The following is a 24852-nucleotide window of genomic DNA, read 5'->3' as shown; positions in this document are numbered from 1 at the left end:
GCGGTGACGCAATTGCGCGCGTGGCGGCGCGAGCGCATGGCGGGCGGCGATGGCGGCGGGCGCAGCCCCGGGGCCCGGCCGGCGCTGGCGCTGCGCGGGGCCCTGGCGGTGGCGAGCGGCGGGGGGCGGCTGCTGGCGACGCGGCCCGGCCACGGCGGGTCAGTGCGGGGCGTGCGGGGCCGGGACAGCGCGGGAAGCGGGGGGGCCGGGCGAGTCCGAGCGGCAGAGGCCGCCCCGTGCCCCCTGAGGGGGCTCGCAGGGCCCGTGTGGGCTGAGGGAGGTGCTGGGGCCGTGCGGGAGCCGCTGGCCCGGCTGCGGTTCGTGCCTGTCCCAGCTCCTCGGCAGCGTTTGCCGGTACAGAAACAGCACTTTTAAACTTTCTAGCCTTGGCGGCTTTCTGTCACGGTTTGCTTCCCCAGGTAAACGGTAGCATAGAGAACATACAGATATACACATACCCTATATATACATTATATGTCTATGTATATATGCATATATATATAGATACGCAAATATACATGTATGTTATGGGTATATAACATACTGTATATGTGTACATGGCTTATAGAAAGCATATATTAGTATACATAAAACATATTTTATTATACATAAACCCACATTTTTATGCATAAAACCATATTATTATACATAAAACACGCATACGTTTTATGTATAATAATAATGCCTAGAATGTATACAATATTACTTTTTATATATATATACCCTATATATATGTATACACACATATATATGTTATATATACCATAGTGTATAGATGTGCATAACTTATAGAAAGCATATATTGATATACATAAAATGACATTATTATGCATATAATATATTATTATACATAAAACATGCATTATACCTAAAACTATCCATGCCTAGAATGTGTACAATATTATTTTATATATATATATGTACACCCACACATATATACATATATATGACATAGTGTATATGTGTACATAACTTATAGAAAGCATATATTATTATGCATAAAACCACATTATTATGCATAAAACATGCATTATATCTAAAACTATAAATGCCTAGAATGTACACAATATTATTTTATATATAAATATACACACACCCTATATATATATGTATTTACACACACATATATGCATATATATTATATATATCACATAGTGTATATGTGTATGTGTACATAACTTATAGAAAGCTTATATTATTTTACATAAAACTACATTAATATATGTAAAACTACATTTTTATGCATAAAACTGTATTATTATACATAAAACATGCATTATACATAAAACTATAAATGCCTAGAATGTATACAATATTATTTTATATATAGATATTCACTCACCCTCTATATATGTGTACGCACACATGTATATACATATATATTTTATAAATATGTGTACACCACACATATATATGCATATATATTATATATATGTAACATAGTGTGTACATGTGCATAACTTATACAAAGCATATAATATACATAAAACTACATTATTATATATAAAACTACATTATTATACATAAAACCACATTATTATGCATAAAACTATTATTATACATAAAGCATGCATTATACATAAAACTATAAATGACTAGAATGTATACAATATTATTTTGTATATATATATACACACATATATATGCATATATAATAAATGGTCTATTTTATGTCCATAAGGAAGGTGCATGTAAATATCTCCAAGGTGGGTGCCAAAAGGATGGTGCCAGACTCTTTCCATCTGTTGCCCAGTGAGAGAGTGAGGAACAATGGTCATAAAATAAAACACCAGAAGTTCTACCTCAACAGAAGGAAGAATTTCTTTCCATGGAGGTGGCAGAGCTCTGGAACAGCTGCCCAGGGAGGGTGTGGAGTCTCCCTTTCTGGTGACAATCCAGAGCCATCCCTGTGTCACTGTTCCAGGGGGCCTTGCCTGGGCAGGGGGTTGGACTGGGTGATCTCCAGAGGTCAATGAGTGATCTCCAGAGGTGCTTTCCAGCCCAGATGATTCTGAGGTTCTGTGTGATGTCCAAAGGGAGGTGTCAGAGGATGGGCAGGCTCTGCTCCATGATGCCCAGCAGTGGGACAAGAGGCAAGGGGCAGAAACTGATTCCCAAAAAGTTCCACCTGAACATGAGGAAAAACTTCTTCCCACTGAGCACTGGATGACATTGTCCAGAGAGGCTGTGGAGTCTCTCTCTCTAAAGATACTCCAGAACCATCTGGACACAATCCTGTGCTGTATGCTCTGGGATCCTGCTGGAGCAGGGGGTTGGACCTGGTGACCCACTGTGGTCCCTTCCAGCCTGAACATTCTGTGCTTCTGTGACTGGGTAAATGCTGCTGGCAGATGTGCTGAGTCTGACAGAAATGCAGTTTATGCAAAATGCAGGGTTACTTCACCAGCAAGGGAGGATTTCCTTTTTGACACATGCATACCATCCAAAATTTTATTTTGCCACAGCTGTAGCACTCTTGGGCAGAGGTGGTTCTAAGATGGGGGGCAGTTGTGCCCAGTAACTAAAATAAGAGAGTTTTACAAAAGATTTGCCACTCCATAGTTAAGCATGGTTGTTCTAGTGCCAGTAATTTTGGGTTTGTTTTTCCTTGCAGTGACGAAAGTCTCTTCGTGTACAATTGCAGCAGTGCGGAGAAGCAGCCCTTAGGAGAGAAAGGGTGAGAAAATCTCCTCTTTTCTGGAGGGTGCATCCCTGAGCTTGTGTGGCTGTGAAGACAGCAAAAGGAAGCCACAGGATAACTCCTTGAGCAGGTGAAGGGTTGGTTTTGCTAACCCTGATGGATATGTATGGATCTGGTTTTTGTTTTTATTTCATCCACCTCATTCCACTGTGCACCTTTTTTCTCTTTTTTCCTAAAAAAACCCCAGCAGTGGCAAAATCAAATTCAATAATTCTGTCTCTTGTCAGTCAAGATATTTGTGGAAAAGTCCTGCATTTTTGTTAAACATCAAAAACCAAGAAATCCACAAAGCACTTACATAAGTTCTCCTCCAGATCTGTTCTGTGAGTCATAAGAGTTCAAAACACACACACAGAAAATTATTTTTCTTAGTTAAGATTCAACCACTGGACATTGTTTTACTTGTAGCCAAACAAGAAACATTTTAATGTTTTCCTCATAATTTATATCAAGATGTGCCAGCATCTTGTGTTTTAAATGTGCCCATTTGCTGGGCGCATCTCATAGTTTTAGAAAAGTTCTTGAAAACTTTTTAGAAAATTTTTGTTTTCTAAACAGGCTTTGATCCAGGCTTTAGACCTTTCAGTTTCCTTTGTCTTGGTTTATTTCTTTGCATTAATGTCCATGTTGGCTCAACATTTCAAGCAGAAATAAAAGCATTTACAGGTTTACTTTGTTCCTCATACTCCTGGTGGTTTGGGAACAGCCTCCTGAGGGAATTTAGTGGCTGTCAGGTTGTGAACTGTTGGTCCCTTCTCTCAATTAGGCAGGATGGAAAAGGGGCAGATGAAGGAAGTGATGACATCCTGGCTTTTGCCTTCTCCCCATCAGGAAGTTATTTTGCCTTGACAGATGACAACAAACGCCTGATTCTGTTCCAAACAAAGCCTTCCTGGGAATGTCTCAGTGTCAGGTAAGGAGCTGCAGTTATGGCTGGTGGATTCAGAGTTATAAAATGGGAGTATTTGGGATGTTGATATTTGTTATTACTCAGCTTCCTTTATTTTTTTTTAATTCCTTCATACAAACAAATTTAATGTTTTTGGGTATTCAGAGTATTTGTCAAGGATTGATGTGTGGTCTTCCCCTCACCAAGAATGGGAGTGCAGATGTTTAATATCACTGTCCAAGGAAGGATAATCTCTTTCCTTATCAAAAACACAGTGTTTTTTATCTTTAAGAACTAAAATTCTACCCACTCCTGGTACACTGGGGTTGGGCCTGTAAGACTCATGCCCAGCAGTTCAGTGAGTGTGTTCCTTCTGATTCCCTCTGTTCCTTCTGATTATGAGGAATTTTGGGGAGTTTGTGAACTTTTGAAAAAGCTGTCATCTTTTCAAAAAGCACATCTTTAGAGATGCTGCAGCTGCTTTTCTTCAGTACATTCCTCTTGAGGAAACAGCCTGTAGCTGTCCACCAGAGGTCCTCCAGTTCCAAGTTTTCTGCTGCTGCTGCTGCTTGTGACAATTCTCTGTAGACAAACCAGGATTGTGAAGGGATTCTGAGAAAGTACCTGAGCATGTGGCATCTCTGCTTCTGTTGATCGCTGACAAATGTGTGACCCTGGTTGCAAACAAAAATAAATTCAAGTCTCTGTAGCTTGGCTCTGTGTGTAGGATACAGGATGGACCCTGGGGTTAAACAGGGTTATAGTGAGGAATGGTCATGGCATGAAGCTGTGCCATTGGACATTTAGGTTGGATTTTAGGAAAAGGTTTTTCACCCAGAGTGGTGAGCACTGGAACAGCTCCCCAGGGAAGTGGTCACAGCTCAGGAAGGGTTTGGACAATGCTCTCAGGCACATGGTAGGATTGTTGCAGTGTCCTTTGCAGGGCCAGGAGTTGGACTCAGTGATCTTTATGTGTCACTTCCAGCTCAGGATGTTCTGTGATAAAACCAGAAATGCCCAATTCTGTTCATTCTGTGTCCTGCCTTCCCTGCTGCCCTGCCTTGTGTGTCTTGCCTGTAACGTGCCACTGGATAATGGTTTGGTGTTTAATTTCTGCTGAAAGTTTAACCAGGACCACAGATTTTTTTGGAATGTCATTACCTCATGTTGGGAAAATGGGAATACAGACAAAAGGCTTTCTGCATGGATAACAATGCCAGAGTTTGAGCTGTGTGACTTGTGTTGGTGTTTTGTAGTAAGCTCTATAAAGGTCTCACACAGTGCTGGCCTTTGTAGTCAGCTTGTGTCAGACAAAGGGGAACTTTGGAATCTTTGTGCTCAAGATCACAGGTGGTGCAGTGAACATTGAGTGAGACTTTCTGGTTGGCAGAGTCACCTTTTTGGAACTGTGTTGCCTGTGATCCTGTTGTGTGTCACAGACATCTTTTATGAAAAATTCTTTCCTTAGGATTTTTCCTCCTGAGAAGCTGAGAGGCCTCAGGAACAAAATGCAAACAATGATTATCTGCTGCTGTGGAATGCAACAGGTGCATCTGTGATTGGTCTCATGTGGTTGTTTCTAATTAATGGCCAATCACAGTCAGCTGGCTCGGACAGAGAGTCTGAGCCACAAACCTTTGTTATCATTCCTTCCTATTCTATTCTTAGCTAGCCTTCTGATGAAATCCTTTCTTCTATTCTTTTAGTATAGTTTTAATGTAATATATATCATAAAATAATAAATCAGCCTTCTGAAACATGGAGTCAGATCCTCGTCTCTTCCCTCATCCTGAGACCCCTGAGATGACACAGTGGTGTTCCTTTAAACAGCCACTAAAAAGTCTGGGAATTTCTCTCTTCCTACCTGAAGCATTGTGTATTGTCCTCTTGTCTCCTCATGGCCACTGAATTTCAGAGTAGGTGAATAAAATATCCATTCCTATGATCCTTGGTGCCCACAGTCCTGTGGTAGCACACAGGATGTGTTTTCTGGCACCTGTGCTCCTTATATTTATCTGAGTAGATGAAGGAAAGCTGATACCTACTACACTGGCGGCTGGAACTATGAGATGATGGCAAATGATGAGGGAAACTCAGAGTTCAACTTCAGAGCTTTGGACAAAGAACACAGAGCTTGTGGCTCTGTGACTTGGGATATGAGGAGAAAAGAGTCCCAAGGCTCTCCATCAAGGGCTTCCCTTTGCAGCACAGAGTGGTAACTGGAATAGCTCCTACACAGTTTTTAGAAGTGTTGCTGCAAAGGACTCCTAATAGGACAAATCCTACCTTGTCTTTTCTAGGTGTTTAACTCGTGTTTTTATGATGTAGAGTGCAAGGAAGTCTACCAGCCCTCATTAGAGCCCTGGCATGCTGCCTGGCTGAGGTGCTCAGTTGAGAAAATACCAAAGCAAAATGCAGTCATGCAGCTTTTAATGGTCTTCTGTTCCTCTCCCAGCCCAGGTGTTTGCTGTTACATCAGTCACTCATTTACAGGACTCAAGGTGCCATTTCAGCCCCTCAGTGTTACTCTCACTGCTGCCATTTCAGTAATGTTGCATCTGAGAACTTTCTGCCCAGCCTCTTGGTCTGTTTAACTCCAGGCTTGCTGAAGCTGCCATGCAGAGCTGTTCAAGCTGTGCCTTTTGTCTTTCAGGTTTGTGACCAGGAGATGCACATCCCTGGTTATCACAGCTGCAGAGGATAAGATTTTTGTGGCAGATAAGTCTGGTGATGTCTATTCTTACTCAATAACAGAACCTAAGGCTGATGGAAAACTTGAGCTGGGTCATGTCTCTCTGCTCATGGATGTGGTAAGTGTGTATTTACAAACCTGCATTGGGTCTCTCATTGTTGCTCTTGTCCCTGATTTGTGGTTTGCTTTTTATATTTTTTTTAAATTATATAAATGAAATGTGGTCCAGATTTCTTCCTACTGAGTTTGTGTTGGCAGAGTTTGGTAAGGAAAAAAGCTTTTGAGTGTTGAAAAAGTCTTCATGTTACAGTGACAGAAGTCTTGGTGACAGAGTGTCTGTGGAAGTTCATCCTCTCTGCCATGCCAGCTGAGCTCTTTGGTGTGATGAGTTTCTTTTTAAGATGGAAAGGGTCTTGCAGCTCTGCTGTTGGGGCTCAGTGGCTTTCACTGGACCTGAAAGTCAGTGTTGCTTGTCTCAGTGAGTGAGAACATTACTGTCACAAAGATTTAGGATTCCACTGTTGGTGGAAAAAAGTGGCTTTGTGTCTATACCTACCTTTTGGGGTGAGGAGATTTTTTTTTTCTTAGCTAAGGAGAATTTCAAGCCTTGAACTGCTGGCACTAAAGCTCTCCCTCTGCCAACAGGCCCTGAGTGCTGATGACCAGTATATCCTGACTGCAGACAGAGATGAGAAGATCAGAGTCAGCTTGACCAAGGCTCCCTACAGCATTGTGTCCTACTGCATGGGCCACAGAGAGTGAGTGCCTTGTGTGCAGCCATGCCCTGCACAGCCACCTCCACCCACTCCCACTGGGTGAAATCTTCTCCTCAGATCACACTAAACAACACCTTGGTCTGTGGTGGAGTCATGGAATGGCCTGGGTGGAAAGAGACCTTTAAAAGTCACCCAGTTCAACCCCCTGCCATGAGCAGGGACATGTTCAGCAAGATTAGATTGCTCAGAGCCCTGTCCCAGCTGGCCTTGAATGCTTCCAGGGATTGGGTTCTACCACCTCTCTGGACAACCTGTGTTTCATCAGCCTCATTGTAAACATTTTCTTCCTTACATCTAGTCTGAGTCTACAGTGAGTTTAAACCTCTTATCCCTTCTATTGCAACAGGTCCTTCTAAAAAAGTCTTTTACAGCCCCCTTTAGGAAGGCTGCAGTAAGGAAGGTCTGCCCAGAGCCTTCTCCAGCCTGACCAGCCCCCAATTGTCTCAGCCTTTCCTCGCAGCAGAGGTGCACCCCAGGAGCTCTCTGAGCTTCCAGCCTGTACATCAGCAGCCTCACATACACAATTTAGGGGTGCTGCTGTGATTTGAGATGCTCACCTGATGTGAGCAGTTGTTTTGGTAGTGCTTGAAATGTAGTTTTGTATTTTTTTCTTGTCATTTAATGTGCCATAAGACAAATTAGCAGTGCAATAGCACTGTCCTTGTCCCTGCTGCATGCATGGAGTTAAACCACCTGCTCATCTGCTGGGTTATTGGAGTTCTCCTCACCACCCATCCTGCTGTGGGTGATTTTTCATGTGAATCTCTAAAAACACTTCTCACTGCCCTCTGCTTGTTTTTGTGGCCTCCTCTGGACCTGCTCCAGCAGGTCCATGTCCTTCTTGTAGCCAGGGCTGCGGAGCTGGACACAACCTCTGGGGCCTCAGCAGAGCAGAGGAGCAGAATCATCTCCCTCCACATGCTGCTCACAAGAGGCTCCAGAAATGATTAGCTCAGGATGGAGCCTATCTTAGTCTTAGGAAGTCCCTAGGAACTGTCTTTAGAGGTTTGAACATATGCTAATTCAATTAATGGCATCTCAGAGCAGAATTCAGGCTTGTTAGGTTGTGTGGTAATACAAAAAAACCTGGCTGTGTCACCAGGGTGGATAGAGCCTGGGCACCAGACTGCAGTGTGCTGGAGAATGCACTGTGAAATAAAATCAAGGCAGATGGAGAGAGTCTGTAAGAGCTTGGAGTGACAGGACAAGGGGCAATGCCTTTGAGCTGACAGAGAGTAGGTTTAAATTAGGTATTAAGAAAAAATTCTTTACTGTGAGGGTGGTGAGGCACAGGTTGCCCAGGGAGGTTGTGGATGCCCCACCCTGGAAGTGTCCAAGGTGTTCATTAGTGGTTGCAGAGTGAAAAGCAGTGTAAATTAATTAAAATGTATTCCAAAATTCAATATTTAAATTAGAAATTAATAAAAAAGGGTTACATAAAGCAATAATTGTCTCATTTCACAGTTCTGGATTTTCTTCCCTCAGTGGGGCTCATGGTGATTCTTGCTGGACCTGTTGTGCCTGCTTTGTCCTGGAAGTTTGTATTACAGTGATCAAATCTCTTCCTTTTATTTTTTCACTCTATGGCTTTAAAGCTGTGCCTGTTGTCAAAGGCAAGACTGTCCCATTCAGGTCATGTTCTGCTCAGCTCACTGTGTTTGAGGTTAGTGATCTCTGAGACAATAATGATCCCCAGAAGTTGAGGTCACCACTGTGTGACGGTGGTCACAAGGGTTTTCAGGATGAAGAGAGAGACGAGAATGTTGATTCCATAATCAGAAGGCTTGATTTATTATTTTATGAGATATATATTACATTATGACTATACTAAAAGGAAATAGAGAGAAAAGGTTCTCAGAAGGCTGGCTAAGCTGAGAATAGAAAAGAATGAATAACAAAGGAGCTCTCTCCAACTCTGTCCTAGAGAGAGCTCGGTCCTTGATTGGCCATTAATTATACACATCCAACATGAGACCAATCACAGGTGCACCTGTTGCATTCCACAGCAGCAGAAAACCATTGTTTACATTCTTTTTCTGGGGCCTCTCAGCTTCCCAGAAGGGAAAATCTTAAAGAAGGGATTTTTATGAAAAGATGTCTGCGACACCACTGCTCACCAAAGACAAAACAGGATCACCAACTTCTGGAAAACAGAACTTCTGGCAGAATGTGGGCACTGGTAAACTGCCACATGAAAATTCTCTAAAGATTGCTTTTAAATCATCTCCCAACTGTGTCAGGGGAGATGTGGCACTCTGGAGGCTGAGCCATCACTGCTGTGTTTTAAAGGATCTGTTGATTCATGTTTTTAATGTGCATCATGAGCTGAGAAAGGGGAATTTGCCACCTGAGTAAATCTGTCTCCATTGGCACTTTTTGATCTAAATGACAATTTTCTCAGCTGGGAGGAAGTCAATAGTATTCCCTGAGTGCAAATGGGGAAATTAAATTCTTTATTAAGTAGAAAGTCAGTAGTTTGTGTAGTTCATGTTTACTAAGTACTGGTGACATTTTCTTCTTCCTCCTGATTATCTTGATGTGGAAAATCTGTTTGTTTATTGTAAGCTTCTCTTTCAAACTGCTGTTTTCTCTTACTGTGTGTGTTTAAAGACCAGGGTGTCAAGCAAGAGAGTTCAACTTTTGACTGCTTTTCCTTTAGGTTTGTAAGCAAAATACTTGTAATCCCCAACTGTCCTGACCTGCTCTTGTCAGCTTCTGGGGTATGTATTGCAATTTCTTCCAAAAAATACTGGTTTTTTGTATGTTTGGGTTTTTAAATTATTATTTATACTTGTGTTTTGGCCAATTTCCTTGGGATACTTGGAATAATCTCTCATGGTTTGCAGCATGGCCTCCCTCCTCCTCCTTCTCCTGCCCCCTTTTTCTTGGTTCTGTTCAGTGTTCAGCCATTCTGTTGCTGAATCACATAAGAACCTTTTACTGTGCTTATAGTGAAGGCATCTTTGGGCTGGTGAAATTACCATTAACTCTTGCTCTGGAGCACAGACATTGCCTTCTTGGGTGAGAGCTGTAGAAATGAATGTTCCTCCCTTCCCTCCCCAGCCCTTTTCCTGAACTGATGGCATCCTGCTGCCATGCCACACATGTACAGGGATGGAGCTGGCCTAAAAGAAGGGAAACAATATTTGTTCCCCAGACTAGCAAAACTGCACAGGAAACAAATATTTCCTGTGAAGATCACAGTAACTCCTTCCATTTGGTTTCAGCTGCTGTTCTTGCTTCCCTAAGGCTCTTGTCCCTCTTAATTATTGAAGCGGCTCCAGTGCTAGTGCTGCACATGGCTGTATTTCACTCCTAGCAAATGCTGGGGGTATGTATTACAACTTCCTCCAAAAAATGTTGGATTTTTGTATGTTTGGGTTTTTAAATTATTATTTATACTTGTGTTTAGGCCAAATTCCTTGGGATACTTGGAATAATCTCTCATGGTTTGCAGCATGGCCTCCCTCCTCCTCCTTCTCCTGCCCCCTTTTTCTTGGTTCTGTTCAGTGTTCAGCCATTCTGTTGCTGAATCACATAAGAACCTTTTACTGTGCTTATAGTGAAGGCATCTTTGGGCTGGTGAAATTACCATTAACTCTTGCTCTGGAGCACAGACATTGCCTTCTTGGGTGAGAGCTGTAGAAATGAATGTTCCTCCCTTCCCTCCCCAGCCCTTTTCCTGAACTGATGGCATCCTGCTGCCATGCCACACATGTACAGGGATGGAGCTGGCCTAAAAGAAGGGAAACAATATTTGTTCCCCAGACTAGCAAAACTGCACAGGAAACAAATAATATTTCCTGTGAAGATCACAGTAACTCCTTCCATTTGGTTTCAGCTGCTGTTCTTGCTTCCCTAAGGCTCTTGTCCCTCTTAATTATTGCAGCAGCTCCAGTGCTAGTGCTGCACGTGGCTGTATTTCACTCCTAGCAAATGCTCTTGGCTTTGTTCTTCCAGAGAGGTGTTTAGTCTCTCTTCAGGAGGTTGCTAAATCAAATGACAATTTGCTTGATAACAAGAGCATGGGGCAGAGAAGGGCAGCCTGAAAGAATTGCCATTAAAATGCTGAGCACATGCATGACTGTGCTACTTAAAACAGGCTTGAAATGCCCTCCTGCAGCTCCCCAATTTCCACTTCAAAAGGAGAATTAAAATTAGCATGATTGAATAATTTAGAATGCAGGGGGAAATTATGTTAATTAAAGTGCTTTATCTGCAATTTGAGGTCTTAACTAAGTGACTATTTAGCAGCTTCTGTGGGGAGCTCTTCAGGGAAGCAGGGTTTAGCTGAAGGCCAGGAGTGGCCTCTCTTTGCCTGAGTGCTGATAGTAACAGACTTGTGTCCACTTCCATCTGTCCAGGACTCCACTCTGAGACTTTGGCAGTATAAAAGTGGAGAAGAAGTGCACTGCTGCCAGCTGAGTGCCATCTGTGGGCCTCAGGCAACCAAACCAGACCAGGTATGTCCATGAGTGCCAGTGCTTTTGCTGTGCTCCTGATCCTTGGCACTGCCAAACGTCTTGGTTGCATTTTCCCTTCTGTCACTGGGTTTAGAACTTACAAAAACTGTTACAGTAATCTGGGATTTTGGGAAGATGGTCCCTGAAATCCATTCCTGTGTTTTGTGTGAATTTCTAAACTCTGCCAAGCAGTGACCAAAAGAAGCTGCTTCTGATTGTTCCCAAATTCAAGTTCTGCACAGTGGGCAAAGCCTTCACTTGAAATTTTTTTTCCACCAAAACCACAGGTGTTGTAGTCTTCTAGGCAGAAAACATCCTGTGACACTGGGAAGATCTAAACATTCACCCATTTTATGAAATACCTAGAATTTCGAGTGTTCAAGTTGCAATTTTCCTGAGCAAAAAGAAGCTTTGTAATATTTTTAACCAGTGATCTGCAGTAGTGCCCTCTGGAGTCAAAACTCTGGGCTTGTTATTTGAGGTTCTCTTGCAGCTGGACAGTGTCCAGAATTTAAATGTGTGAGTCCTACAAAAATTGGAGCTCTCCTGAGCTTCCAGCCTGTACATCAGCAGTTTCACACACAGAGTTTTGGGGTGCTGCTGTGATTTGAGATGCTCACCTGATGTGAGCAGTTGTTTTGGTAGTGCTTGAAATGTAGTTTTGTTTTTTTTTCTTGTCATTTAATGTGCCATAAGACCAATTAGCAGTGCAATAGCACTGTCCTTGTCCCTGCTGCATGCATGGAACTAAACCACCTGCTCATCTGCTGGGTTATTGGAGTTCTCCTCACCACCCATCCTGCTGTGTGTGATTTTTCATGTGAATCTCTAAAAACACTTCTTTCCCTGCTGCCCACAGCTGCCTCCCAGTTTTCAGGTGACAACTGGGAGGGAAATCCACTGTGGAATCCATATCCAGGCAGAAACTGGATTTCAATTCTGCCTTCCCTCCTTTGTGCTGTGATTTTGCTGGTGGGAATGTGTTGTGCTTCACCTCCCAGCAGCTGGGAGCCACTTGGATCACAGCTGTGCCATTTACATACTGGAAAACGTGGCTTTGGCCAAGGGTTGGGCCCCTGGGTTCCTGCTAGCAGAGATTTGGGTGATGTCCATATGCACAATTTAAGCTGCTCCTTGCACCCTGGAGTCTTCTGGAAAGCACACCCGAGGCACACCCCTCTCACACACATTCACAAGGTCTCTGCCTCTTTTCAGCTCAAGGGCAGTGCTTGAAATCTCTGAAAAAGCTGTTCTTGGGGTTTTAGGCAAGTGAAAAAGGTACAAGATTGGGTGACAAGCCCATCTAGCTGGTATCCACTGATACTCTGGGTGCAGCATTTGTTTTAGAGGGAATGGTTTTATTTTAAAACAGTTTGCCTTCTAGATTTGTAGGATCACTGAGGACAAGTAAGCAACTATCTGAAGTGGGGAATTCTGTGATTATTATTAAAAATGCTATTTGTTCCTTAGACTAGCTTAGCATTATTAAGATGGCTTGTGAGTAAATTCACAGTGTTTAATCTGACACTGAACCCTAATTCCACTGATTCCAAACAAGTTAATCAAAAAAGAGTACTGAACTATGTAATAAACCTTGAATGTAGCATTGGATAAAATAACAAATGTCAGGTTGTTGCTGCAGGTAGGAGCTGATCTAAGAAAACCTCTCCAACTCTCTTAGAATGTTTTAAAATGTAGTTTAGTAATGTTTGCTTTGTTTCCCTTCCATAAGATATTCCTCATGCTGATATAACCTCAGGAGAAATTGGAGGTGCCCTTTGCTTGAGGAGTTTCCATTTAGCTTCTTTACCCCAGTGTGAGTAAGCAGAGACAGAAAGGGAAAGCCCATAAACTGTGGGTTAATAATTAGAACACAGTCATTAAGTAATAAACCTTATTCCTGCAGTGCTTTGCAGTTTTCCATCCACTGCCACGTGTGGTGGTGCTGTTGGAAGGCACATGGTGGCATGTGACTTGACTCTGTGAAATCCTGGACACTGCTCACTCTCACAGGTGTTCTGCAGTGAAAAACTCATGTTCTGCTGGCATCATAGTGCTGGAATGTGGGATCTCAGCACAGCAGTCCTGATGTGCAGAGTCACCGAGACAACCCTTGGGGGGCTCGGAGGTCCTGGAACGTTGCCAGAAGTGTCTGGTGTTGGACTTTGATCCTGCACAGGAGACGACACCTGTGTGAGGATGGGAGGATCACGGGGATAAATGGTGAAGGGATAGGTTAATTACAGTGTGAAACACAGGTTTTAGAATTTCAGTACAGGGGGGTTCTAGAGAGACAAGATGGAGGAATTAGGGCGTGTCCTGTCCTTCGTCTTCTTCTTCTTGTCCATCTTCTGTGATGGTGGTGGCACTTTGGGATTGGTTCTTACTAAAAGTGCACTTGTCAATAAGGGTGAAAGGTATTGGGGAAAATAGGTAAATATTGTATACGTAGTTTAGGGTATAAAGATAAGTGACCGCCCCGAGGGCTCTCAGTGTGCTCATGGCTGACGTGCTGTGCAGACCTCTGTCGGGCCGAGAGAAAATATTGTAGATAAAGACTAATAAACACTGAAGACCGAGAAAAAACCTGAAGACTCCTTTCGTCCTTTGGAGCTGTCCCAAGGCCATCCCGAGCCTTTCCAGGCCATCAAAAACAGCCGAGAATGGGACACTGGAAGCGCCAGAGGTGGCATCTGGTGGCAGTGTTTAGTCATCTGTACATCCAGGTGTGTCACAGGGCATCTCCACAACCCAGAGGGACATTCATGGTCTGAGTTTAAGATCACAATCTCTTGAGCCAGCACTCTGCAGCTTGTAACAAGCACAGTGTGTGCAAAGGACTCTGCAGCCAGGGATTAGATGGGGATAGAAGTGCTTTTCTTTTCTTTTTTTTTTCTTTTTTGTGTATTGTTACATTTTATTTTTACCATTGATAGCCACTGTGAATGCAGTGGAGCCTTAAACACAGCTTGAAGCTCAATGGGGATGGAATCATCACTAATGGTGGGACATGTGAGCACAAAACTGTGGGCTTGTTTTGCTTGGCAGATGATGAATATGTGTCTGTTTGGGGAATGTGGGAGTGTTTTGAGCAGTGGAGCATTGGTTTCAGCTGATGGCTTGCAGATCCTCACTTCATTTTCCCACTAGAATGGGAGTAATTCTCTTAATTCCATAGTGCTATATAAATATTTTCCTGCTTCAGAGCTTTCACCTCATGTGATCCTCTTGACAGCAGAAGCTTGTTTAAAGTCCAGAACGTGAATTGCACAATTCTACCCCAATGCACCAGTACATTAATTTTTTATAGGGTCACTCTTCTCACAGATGACATCAAAAGTTAATTTTAAGGTGTTGGCAGGCTGATAACAGTGCCATATAAATGCTGTCTTGAGTTCAGAGAGTATCAAGTGAACATCTGTTTGTCACAGAATGTTCTTGTAGCCCTTCCTTAACTGATTTCATAGCCCTGTCCTTGACCATGATACTGCTGTGGGTCTTGCATTCATTTTGCTGATTTTTTAACTTACCACACATGGAAAGAACTTGGAAAGAAGATGCATTTTCTTGTCTGTTTCCAGCTGTGAATAAAACCTGGTTTAAATCAAAACAGCCTCCTCCTCCCTCCTCCAGTGGGGCTGGGAGAGAGCTGCTGCCTAATTCAAGTTCACAGAGCCCTTTGTCTCTCTCACAAAGCTCTTGGCTGTGTAGGTGGGCACTTCCCTGCATGTTTGTCAGGCAACAGGCAGAGAGGCAGAGCTTTGTTATTAGAAATAAATAGCACAGGTTTGAGCTTTTAAATACATAAATATGTATATAAAAATCTGTTTTGGCTTGTTCCTTTAAGTGTCTGAAGAATCCTCTCATGGCTTACAGTAAATGGGAACTGTCAGTTCCACTCCAAAGCTGTGCTGTAAGTGGCTCCATCCTGCAGAAACAGCATTTAGCCACATGAGCTACACAGAACCTTTCTGGTTCAGCCCACTCATCCTACCTGGTGCTTGTTTTATGTCTGTGTGAAACAGGGGTCCTGGTGCTGAATATGGATTAATAACTTCATATTTCTGCAGAGTAGCAGGAGATCAGTCCCATCTGTTCCCAGGAGCTCTGAACCACATCAATCCTTTTGATAATATTTTTTATTAAATGCTCCTCTTCTGTCCAGACAGGTGGTTGAGATGAGTGAGAAGTGTGTGCATGCTGTTCTTACTTCCCCCTATGAAAGTGTATCACACGATTTTTCTCATGTGCTGGAGAAAACAAATTTGTTTTCAGCTCTGTTATACCATGAATTAATTCTCTTTCCCACAGTTGGTTTATCTTTTAGTGGTTGCATCATGTGCTGTTGACAGAATGGTTAGCTTCTGGTGGTAGACTTGCTGACTTGAATTTTTGGAAGCTGTACAGCTTGTTTTGCTTTCCTACAAGGATTGCAAAACTGTGAAACAAGCACCCTGACAATATCTATACATCAGCTGGTAGCTGCAAGGGTAAAATCCTGTGGTAGCTCCCAAATTTACCCTAACTTAGTGAACCAGAGCTTCTGTCCAGTCACCAGTGTTGTGTTAGGGAAGAATGTGGAAGTTAAAAAAATGAATATTTGAGGATACACCAGAATTCAGCCAGCAGAGTGTCAGAAAGATGTATTTTCCCTGCCCTAAAGGAAATAAATCTCTGCTTCTCTACTTGGAAGGTTTTAGTCATCAGCAGTGTTGGTGTTGTCACTGCTTATAAAATACACTTGAGAGCCAGCCTTTTGCTGCTGCAGTTTTGCTGTTCACATTATATAATAGATACTTTTGAAAAAGCACCCCAGGACATCATTTTGCAGTTTTTCTACTCCTCCCAAGTTCTTCCCACTCCAGGAGCCTCAAATGAGTTGTTTTATATTTCAAGTAGAGTGGTTTGTGCAGCAAAGGTGCTGCTTCTCTCAGATAAAACAGGAGTGTGATGTGGGGGATTTTTTGTTTGTTTTTGTGTTGGTTTTGTTGTTTGGGTTTTTTTGTTTCAATGAGGAAAATGGCCTCAGGCAGGCCTTCCTTGTAGTTCAGAACACATTTTCTGTGGAGCAGGATGGCTTCACCCAGACTCAGGTTGGAGCAGGCAGCACAGCAGGGATATTGGGGATATTAGCCATGCATCACTATCTTCGTTTTTTAACAAACACAACAGCAGCTAATAGCTTGTGTTTGTAATGTCTGGGCTGCTGGAGTGATACTCTGCCTGAGCAGGCTTAATGTCAATGTTTTTGCCATTAGCATTGCAGGAGAGAATGTTTGGAGGTGCTGTATTTTCCTTCATCTGCTGCTTTGTTTGCTAAGAGTAGTTCACTCACACCTTTACATTTGATTTTGGGACAGTGTGGAAGGGAGAAGTGTGGAAAACTTTATAAAAACAGCAAACACTGGTACAAAAATAGCCTTGACTGCAGTTAGAAGGTAATTAAGTTGCTTAACTTGCTGTAAATTAAGACATCTGCTAAATTTTAAAGGCTCCTAGTGAAATGGAATGTGAATTTTCTGCCCATAAATGGTCTCAATTTATAAGGTGTTTTTTTTTTTTCTATTCCTATAGAAGTACACTGTGTCAAGGATAACCCACTGCTGTCAAGGTGGTTATGTTGCCATTCTGTGTGACAGGTAAGAGCACATGGAATAAAGCCTAAAATCATCACAGCTACTGCAAAGGCATGAGCAGCTTTCCCTGAGCCTGGAGTTCTTGGTGCTGTGGATCTCCAGATGTCCAGGAATGCCTGTGGCCTCCCAGGGAGCCTCTGGGTCCTGGACTTGCTCTGAGTGCAGAGGGAGTGCAAGGGTTACCTGGCTCAGTTAATTTTTGTGATTCAAACATGATTCAAACAAATGATTCAGTTTGTGATGCCTTTCCCTCAGTGGAGGAAACACAAGGATGGGATGTACAAGAGCTGATGTTTTATTTTGGCTGGTATATTTACCTTCATTGCAGCCCTGTAGGCCAGTGTGTCACAGTGTAACACTCCTCATAAAAGTCCTTAGTAATTCTTCTGAAATTCACTTTACTACCCTTTCTTTTAAAGAGGAGGCAGCACTGGCTGCTTTTTCTTTCACATAACACTTGAAAAGCTGTTTGATACTTTGGGTATTTACAGCTTCTGACTCAGATCATGTAAGCAAACAGCATTTGTAGTGCTCATTGTAACCACTTGGCTTTGGCTCTGTTTGGAGTTGGAGTGGGTGTCTGTAGTTTGCTGTACAAGTGATGGCTGTAGGTGGATTTGGTAATAATGGTAATTAAGTTTTTCCTCTCCAAAGTATTCCTACAGTCTACATCTTTCAGCTCGATGCCACTGCCCAGCAGCTGCTTTACAAACAGCAAATCTCCCTGAAGCACAAAGGCTGGGACATTGCATTTCAGGAAATGGGAGACCTGTGGATTTTGCAGGAAGACAAGGAAGCTCCTCTTCTTATGTACAGAGCATGTGATGGACAGTGGAAGGTACTTTTTCAATGCTGGAAATCCTGTGTTTGGTGATGTCTTGAGGCCACGACAGAAGTGGAGTTTGCTGTTCCATGAAAGCTAAAAAGGCACCTTTCTCTCTATCTTGGGATAGAGTAAAAGCCATAGGTACACATCCCATTCTTCTCACCTGTGTTTGATGCAGAGGTGTCAGGAGCTTGTTGTGAACCCCAGTGTGTCTGTTCTGAGCTAAAGCTGCCATCTGCCCCAGCAGGATCAGAGTGTTTGTCAGCACTCACTGCTTTAAACCATTGCCTGAGCTTTCTGTGGGCTACACCTGGTGATTTAAAAAAAAACCCCAAAACCACAAACCTACAAAATCCCTTTGGATCTGCTCAGGAATTCTTCCCACACAGCTTTCCTTGTGCCTGCCTCTGAGGGATCTTTTCCAGGACAAGGCATCCTGGGAGCAGTAAGGGAATTTTATTTTCAGTGAGAACAGGGAATCAAATTTGGGGTATGTGCTATCAAGTTCTCTTTTATTGCCTATTAAAAAACTGGAAATTCATTTGTTATCCTTGTAAATCCCCAACTAATTATGGTCTGGTTGTGAGGAGGTTTTAATGAAACTCCTGAGTGTGTTCTTTGACCTTAATGTGTTCCCTGGGATATTTCTTTTCCTCACAGATTAGCAAGGGGGAATCAATGTCTTTGTTCAAATGGCAAAGCTTTCCTAGCAGAACTTGAGATCTCAGGCCAGGTTTCAGTAACAGTCCTAGAAAAAGGAGCCTGGAAGAGATCATGGAGGTTTTACACCTGCTCTGTTTCACTACACACTTCTGAGAGCTGGTGCATTTCCAGCATGCTGTGGAACATGAAATTGTCTGTTAATCTCAAAATAACATGCAGCCTTCCTTCTTTTCCCAGGCTGTAACTGATGACAAGGGGTTACAGAAGATGTCAAAATACATTCAAGACAACTGGACAGTGTTTGAAGGTGAGAAATTTGGCCTAAAGGTTTAGGGAATGCAGTTTTTACAACTGAAGCATAAAATTTAGAACAAGATTGGAGTTCAGGTCAGTTCAGCTGGCTCTTGAAGCCACTCAGTCTTTTCTCAGTTTCATCACTCTGTCTGCTGTGGAAGTCAGTGCAGATAATGAGGTGTGTTGAGGGCTGTGTTATCACAGAACCATGGAGGAATTTAGAGCTGAATTGCAGCCTTATAACTTTTCCATAGACACCTTATCACAGGGATGCATCAAACAGCCTCTGGCAGAGCTGCTGGAGTCTGTCTTACTGCTGTGGTATCAAAAACTGGTGTGTGTTTTCTTGTCTCCTGCCTGGGTGTGAGACTTTATCACAGGTACAGTGGAGACAGGATGGAGCAGCTCTGCTGTAAAGATGGGCTCACCTTGGCAGGGCAGGACGTGGAGCCTGATGTGACTGGAAGGTGTGACCCTGGATGGGACAGCAGATGACATTGCTTAGTGTCTGGCTGGCTCATTTTGTTCTTGCTTCCTGCCCCACTCCCAAGTCTCTGTCAGAAAAATAATTTCCTCATTCAGACTCACCCTATGTTTCCAGCATTTTTTGTATTATAAACAAAAATAATATGAAACTATATATACTGAAACTATAGCAGAGGTTGTGGCTGCAGGGTAGAGAAGGGCTGTGGCATGTGCTAAAAAATCTCAATTATGTATTGAAACTTCAGTCACAGAAATTTCTATCCTGCACTTTGCTGAGAGACTGGAATCTTCCTTAAAAACATGGTACAGATCCCACCAGTCTTATGGTCTGTTCATGGGGACCATAGGTAAGGATGGAAGAGCTGCAGAAATGTTCAGTCTGGTGTAAAGTCTCCTTAATATCTGGTACTGGAGGTTTAGCATGTAGCTGTCATTAAGTTGGTTATTAAATTGTGATTAAGGTGGTGCAGTCTGTGTAAGTCAGGTGTTCCTTTGGAAGGGAGATGTTTGCATGGAGATGTTGCAGACTTGATAGTTACAGGCAGGCAGATAATTAGGAGGATGAGGGCTGGGTGGAAATGAGCACAGAGCAGTAGAGAGAGCAGGCAGGGGGAGAGGTTCTGGGCATAATTAGCACGTGGAAACTCAGTCACCAGCTCATGTGCAGCTGGGAAAGGAGCACATGACAGGGTTCATTAGTGTTAATTAGTAAGGGGAGGCTCACTTGATGAGCACTTATTCCAGTGCATAATTAGTGCTTTAAAGGGAGTTATGTCTTCTGAAACAAGTGATCATTACATTGTATTCAGTCCCAATCCTTGCATATTGTCCTTTTATAAGCTTTTCTCACCTGTCTGTGGATGTATAAGATCTAGAGGATGTACAAGAGCTGGGGGATGTTTTATTCTGTAGGATTTGGGATGTAATGGTCAATCTGGGAGTATCACAGAATCCCTGGATGGTTTGGGTTGAAAGCAGCCTTAAAGACAGCCCCTGCTGTGGGCAGGGACACCTTCCACTACTCCAGGCTGGTCAGAGCCTCATCCAGCCTGGCCTTCAACGCTTCCAGGGATGGGGCATCCACAGCCCCTCTGGGCAGCCTGTTCAAAGTGCCTCACCACCCTCACAGGGAGAATTTCTTCCTAATGTTGATTCTAAACCCAGTCTCAGTTTGAAGCCATTCCCCTTGTACACATGAACCAGTTTGGCATTGTGCTGTGACTGATCCCAGGAGAGGATTTAGTGCAGACTGGTCAAGTGGAGAGCAGCATGGCCGTTCAAACTGGCAGCATGCAATTTCTCCCAGGGCCAAAGGCCAGTAAAGCGTCTCTGAGTGCAACACCCCTTACAGTGAAAGCTTGAGCATTGCTGGGTACCACAGAGGGAAACTTGACTTGTTGGTCTACCAAGAAACAGGGGGATGCTGCATGTGGGTTTCTGGGGAGTAGCACACTTACCTTCAGGACCAGACCTTAGCAGGTACTGCATTTCTCTTTATTTGTCCTTTAAAAATTGTGATTTCTTTGGGAAAAGAGGAGAAGTGGAGATAACTGGCTTTGTCAAGTGCCATTCCAACAATTTTTTAGAAATATGGACCGAGCCAGCTGGTCTCATTCTGTATTCTCTACAGAAACAATCTGAGGGGGGATTTTTGGATAACAGTTAGTTCCCTGCTAAACTCATCTAAACCTGCAGTCTTGGGGATGCTGTGAGGAATATTACCCTGAATTCACAGAAGGTGGAACATTGGAACAAAGGCTTGGGAATCTATGTGCAATAGAACATGACTATTTGAAATCTGCTCCTTTGTCCTTCTTTGAAGTTAATACTCCAGGAGAAAATCCAGCTAAGCACAGTTGGGTGGCAACTCCCTTTGTAGTGCTTGGGTCTCAGGGAGCAACATCAGCAGTTGAAAAACAGAAGCCCTGAAATTTGCAAGTGTCCAGTGTGTGAGGAGAGCTGAGGCCTCTCTCTGCTTCACTGTGAGCTGCTTGACTCTGAATTTTTTAGCCTAATGTGGAGGCTGTGCCTGGCTGGTGAATGCTGAACAGGTGCTTGCCAACACAAACCAGGCTTACACAGTGTAAATGTTGATATTTAATCACAGAGTAGTTTGGGTTGGAAGGGACACTAAAGATGATCTCATTCCATCCCCCTGCCATGGGCAGGGATAACTTCCACTATCCCAGATTGCTCCAAGCCCTGTCCAGCCTGGCCTTGGGCACTGCCAGGGATGCAGGGGCAGCCAGAGCTGCTCTGGGCACCCTCTGCCAGGGCCCCACCACCCTCACAGTCAAGAATTTCTTCCCAATATTTAATCTAAATCTGCCCACCTTCAGTTTAAGGCTATTCCTCCTTGTCCTGTGACTTCATGCCTTTGTGAAAATCCTTCTCCTTGTCCTGTTACTACATGCCTTTGTGAAAATCCTTCTCCAGCTCTCCTGGAGCCCCTTGAGGTATTGGAAGGCTGATACAGTGGATAGGACCACAGTAAATGAACTGGAATGCCACTATCTAAAATTACAGTCCAGAAGTCATCAATGAGACATCTGAGGGAATTAACAGCTGTGTTAATTAAACACGTTGCTTTGCCCAACTGCAGGTTTTGTTGGTGCAGGGAGCTGCTACAGCCACCTGTACAAGGCCTCCTTTGATAACATGGATGAGTACCTGCAGAGGAAGGAGAAAAAGTTGCAGCAGCAGAAAAAGAAAAAGCAGGATCTGCTGCATGGTTCCGGTGAACAGGCCAAAAAAAAGATGAAGACTGAAGAGCCATCACTATGACTGCTGTGAGCTTGTGATCTTTGCCTTGAGGAAAGGAAATGATCCAACTGTGGACTGTTTTTATATGAGAAATGAATTATGCAAAAGGACTGGTTTAAAATTTGATTCAGGTTTTCAGGCAGGCTGATATGGCAATATCCTGTTTGCAGCAAGTAATGCATTTACAACATTGCTAAACTTTCTAGCAGAATACAGTGTCAGTGGCTCAGTCTTGTGAATCTCTGATGCATGTTGTATGAACATTGGAGATGGTCTTTTTCTTGAAACAGGATGTTCTTTTTGCCTACTGTGTTCAGGCTTTTTTTTCAGGTGGAAACATGCTGATTAAAGTGGATGCAACTTTATTTTTATTACTTTTGGTTTGGGTGGTTTTGGGCTTTTTTTAAAACTTTTTTTAAAAGTCTGTTAGTTAATATAACTAACTTAGTGTGCCTGGGTATGGGAAAGGGAGTATAGAAAAAACTCTTGCTGGGTATGAGAGGTTTTAGCTGAGACTTTGCCTTCTCTGTTTTTATCCTTTAACTTTGGTTCATATGGTTGGTATTTTGCCTAGCTTCTAATCCATTACTTCCTACTTGTGGAATATCTCTGTAGGAAGAAGTGCAAAAGTTAATTTTGTATTCTGCAAAGTAAAAGTAAAACGTGTCAGTCAACATTGTGCTATTGGAAGCTCTTCCCATTGCAATATGATCCTACTGGTGTCTGTGAAAATCATTCCAGAGGCCTGGGAGCAAAATTTGGAGTGCATCCTGCTTTTTCATGGAGAACTTTTCCATTTTAATTATCCAAGAGATACATCTTCTTGAGAAGTTATCAGTGAGAGCCTTATGGGCCCATCAGGGGGGCAGAAGATGTGTTCATCTGCCAGATGGTGTCATGTTCATGTGGAATATCATGTCCTTCACAAAACCAGCTGTGGAAATCTGTACAGTCCATTAAAAGTACTCAGAATTAACCTGTGCACTGTGAGTGGTTCTCTCTGGAGTGTCTGGACACAGAATTTTTGCATTCAAATGCAGATGTGGGGCCCAGCTGCTTGGTTTGCTGACAACTTCTCCCTTTCTCCCATGGAAGATGCTGAATGTCAATAATAGAGCTCAGCAATAATAAGGCAAATTTCTTGGTAGTTCACCTAAATGCCATGCTGGGCTGAAAAACTGTAATTTCAGTCCAGTGGTGCAGCTTTGATGATGAGGATTTTTCTTGGGTCTCAGGAAAGGATGAGAAGCTGCCATCTGAAGTGCTTTGATATTTGGTAGGAGTGGTGGCTTGGCTTTTAAAACTTGGTGGTTCTTGTGTTATTTAATTAAAGAGAGGCTCTAGGGAAAGCAGTTGGGGAAGCACTTCAGGAAGCTCAGCCTCAGAGTGCAGCTTTTATTTAGGAGTAGATTTGCTGGTGTGCAGATTCTGTAAAATACCACCAGAAATGGGTTTGTATTCACACTGCCTGTGAACCAGACAGGACAGGAGGAAAAGGTTCTGACTAGATCTTTTACTAGCTGTGAAAAAGATGTGATCCCATGATGAAGCTTGCAGACACCCTGCAAACTCCCAGCATTTTAAACAAATTTCAGTCTGCAGCAGGAGCCTGTATTGGGTCACTTCCAACCCATTTTCTCACTGGAGGAAAATCTGAGGAGGACACAGGTAATGCCTTCAGTGGTTGGTTTCAGATCCTGTATGTCAGTATTAAACTTCTGAAGGATCAGAGGCTGCCATGGCAATTCCTATTCCTGTGAGGGATATTTTTCCCCAGCACAGGAGAAACCTTGACAGTGATCCCCACTGGCTGCAGGCACTCCTGTGATCCTCACCCTGCTGCTCTCCTGGAAGAAACCCAAATTTTCTTCCAACACTTGAACTCATGACAGATTGTGGTGTGTGGGAGTGACATGAGATGTGATACCTGGCAGATGGCTCGAGCCTTTTCGTTCTTCTTCCTGCAAGTTCTCCTTCCCTATTCCATTTCATGTTTCCTTTTCTGCACACAGCTGAGCTTCAGTTGTGAGACCACGTGTGCCTGGGCATTGCTTTGAAGGGCTCTGTGCAAAGTGATCAGAGAAAGGAAGGTCTAAATCCTTCTTTTAGATGTTTTCCAATCTGCCTGGTCCAACTGGAAAACATAAATCATTAAAAGGGAGTGGATACCACTGCTGCAGAGAGGAAGACAACACTCCTTTCCCTGGAATTTAAACTATTTATTTCTAGTGCTTAAACCTGAAGTCACTTGCTTGTGTTTATTTTGTGAACTTGAACCAAGGCCTGTCTGTGTGCCTGGCAAAAGGGAATAGGTCAGTGAGGGTGTAGTTTTATAGCAGGACTGGAAACCCTCAAACCATTCCAGGAATATTTGTAGGCCACAGAAGTTCACCCTGTGCTGCACTGGAGCTTTTTGTGGTGATTGTGCAACTCCCCTGCCTCTCTCCAGAGCACTGACAATCCAAGGAGCTTTTAAAAATGCAGGTAGGGGAAAAGGTGTTGCTTTTCCTCAGTATTTCAAACCAAAACAGATCCTTTCCACTCCTGTTGGTGGGATTTCACCAAACCCCCTGGAGCAGCACATAGTTGAGCAGAGTGACCTTTTATCTGTCAAAGCAGGAAGAAGCCCTAATCAAATGCAGCCCAGAGCTATGCTTTGGAAC

The 24852-nt window shown here is 43.3% G+C and overlaps 1 protein-coding gene across 1 annotated transcript; it reads left to right on the top strand.

The window, feature by feature from the left end:
- Positions 1-36: 36 nt before the first annotated feature.
- Positions 37-23165, top strand: WDR4 (WD repeat domain 4). Its single transcript, XM_054291248.1, has 11 exons — positions 37-158; positions 2615-2677; positions 3468-3614; positions 6244-6400; positions 6928-7040; positions 9718-9778; positions 11423-11521; positions 17096-17160; positions 17812-17995; positions 18884-18953; positions 22029-23165. Exons 1-11 carry the CDS (start codon positions 37-39, stop codon positions 22208-22210), a joined length of 1263 nt encoding a protein of 420 aa, XP_054147223.1. The 3' UTR covers positions 22211-23165.
- Positions 23166-24852: the final 1687 nt, after the last annotated feature.

This window comes from Melozone crissalis, unplaced genomic scaffold (assembly GCF_028551555.1).
Source record: "Melozone crissalis strain CALT ecotype California unplaced genomic scaffold, PUWL_Pcris_2 ptg000090l_1, whole genome shotgun sequence".
NCBI lineage: Eukaryota > Metazoa > Chordata > Aves > Passeriformes > Passerellidae > Melozone > Melozone crissalis.
Note: the sequence above shows the minus strand (reverse complement) of the source record. Positions and strands in the feature narration are given on the sequence as shown.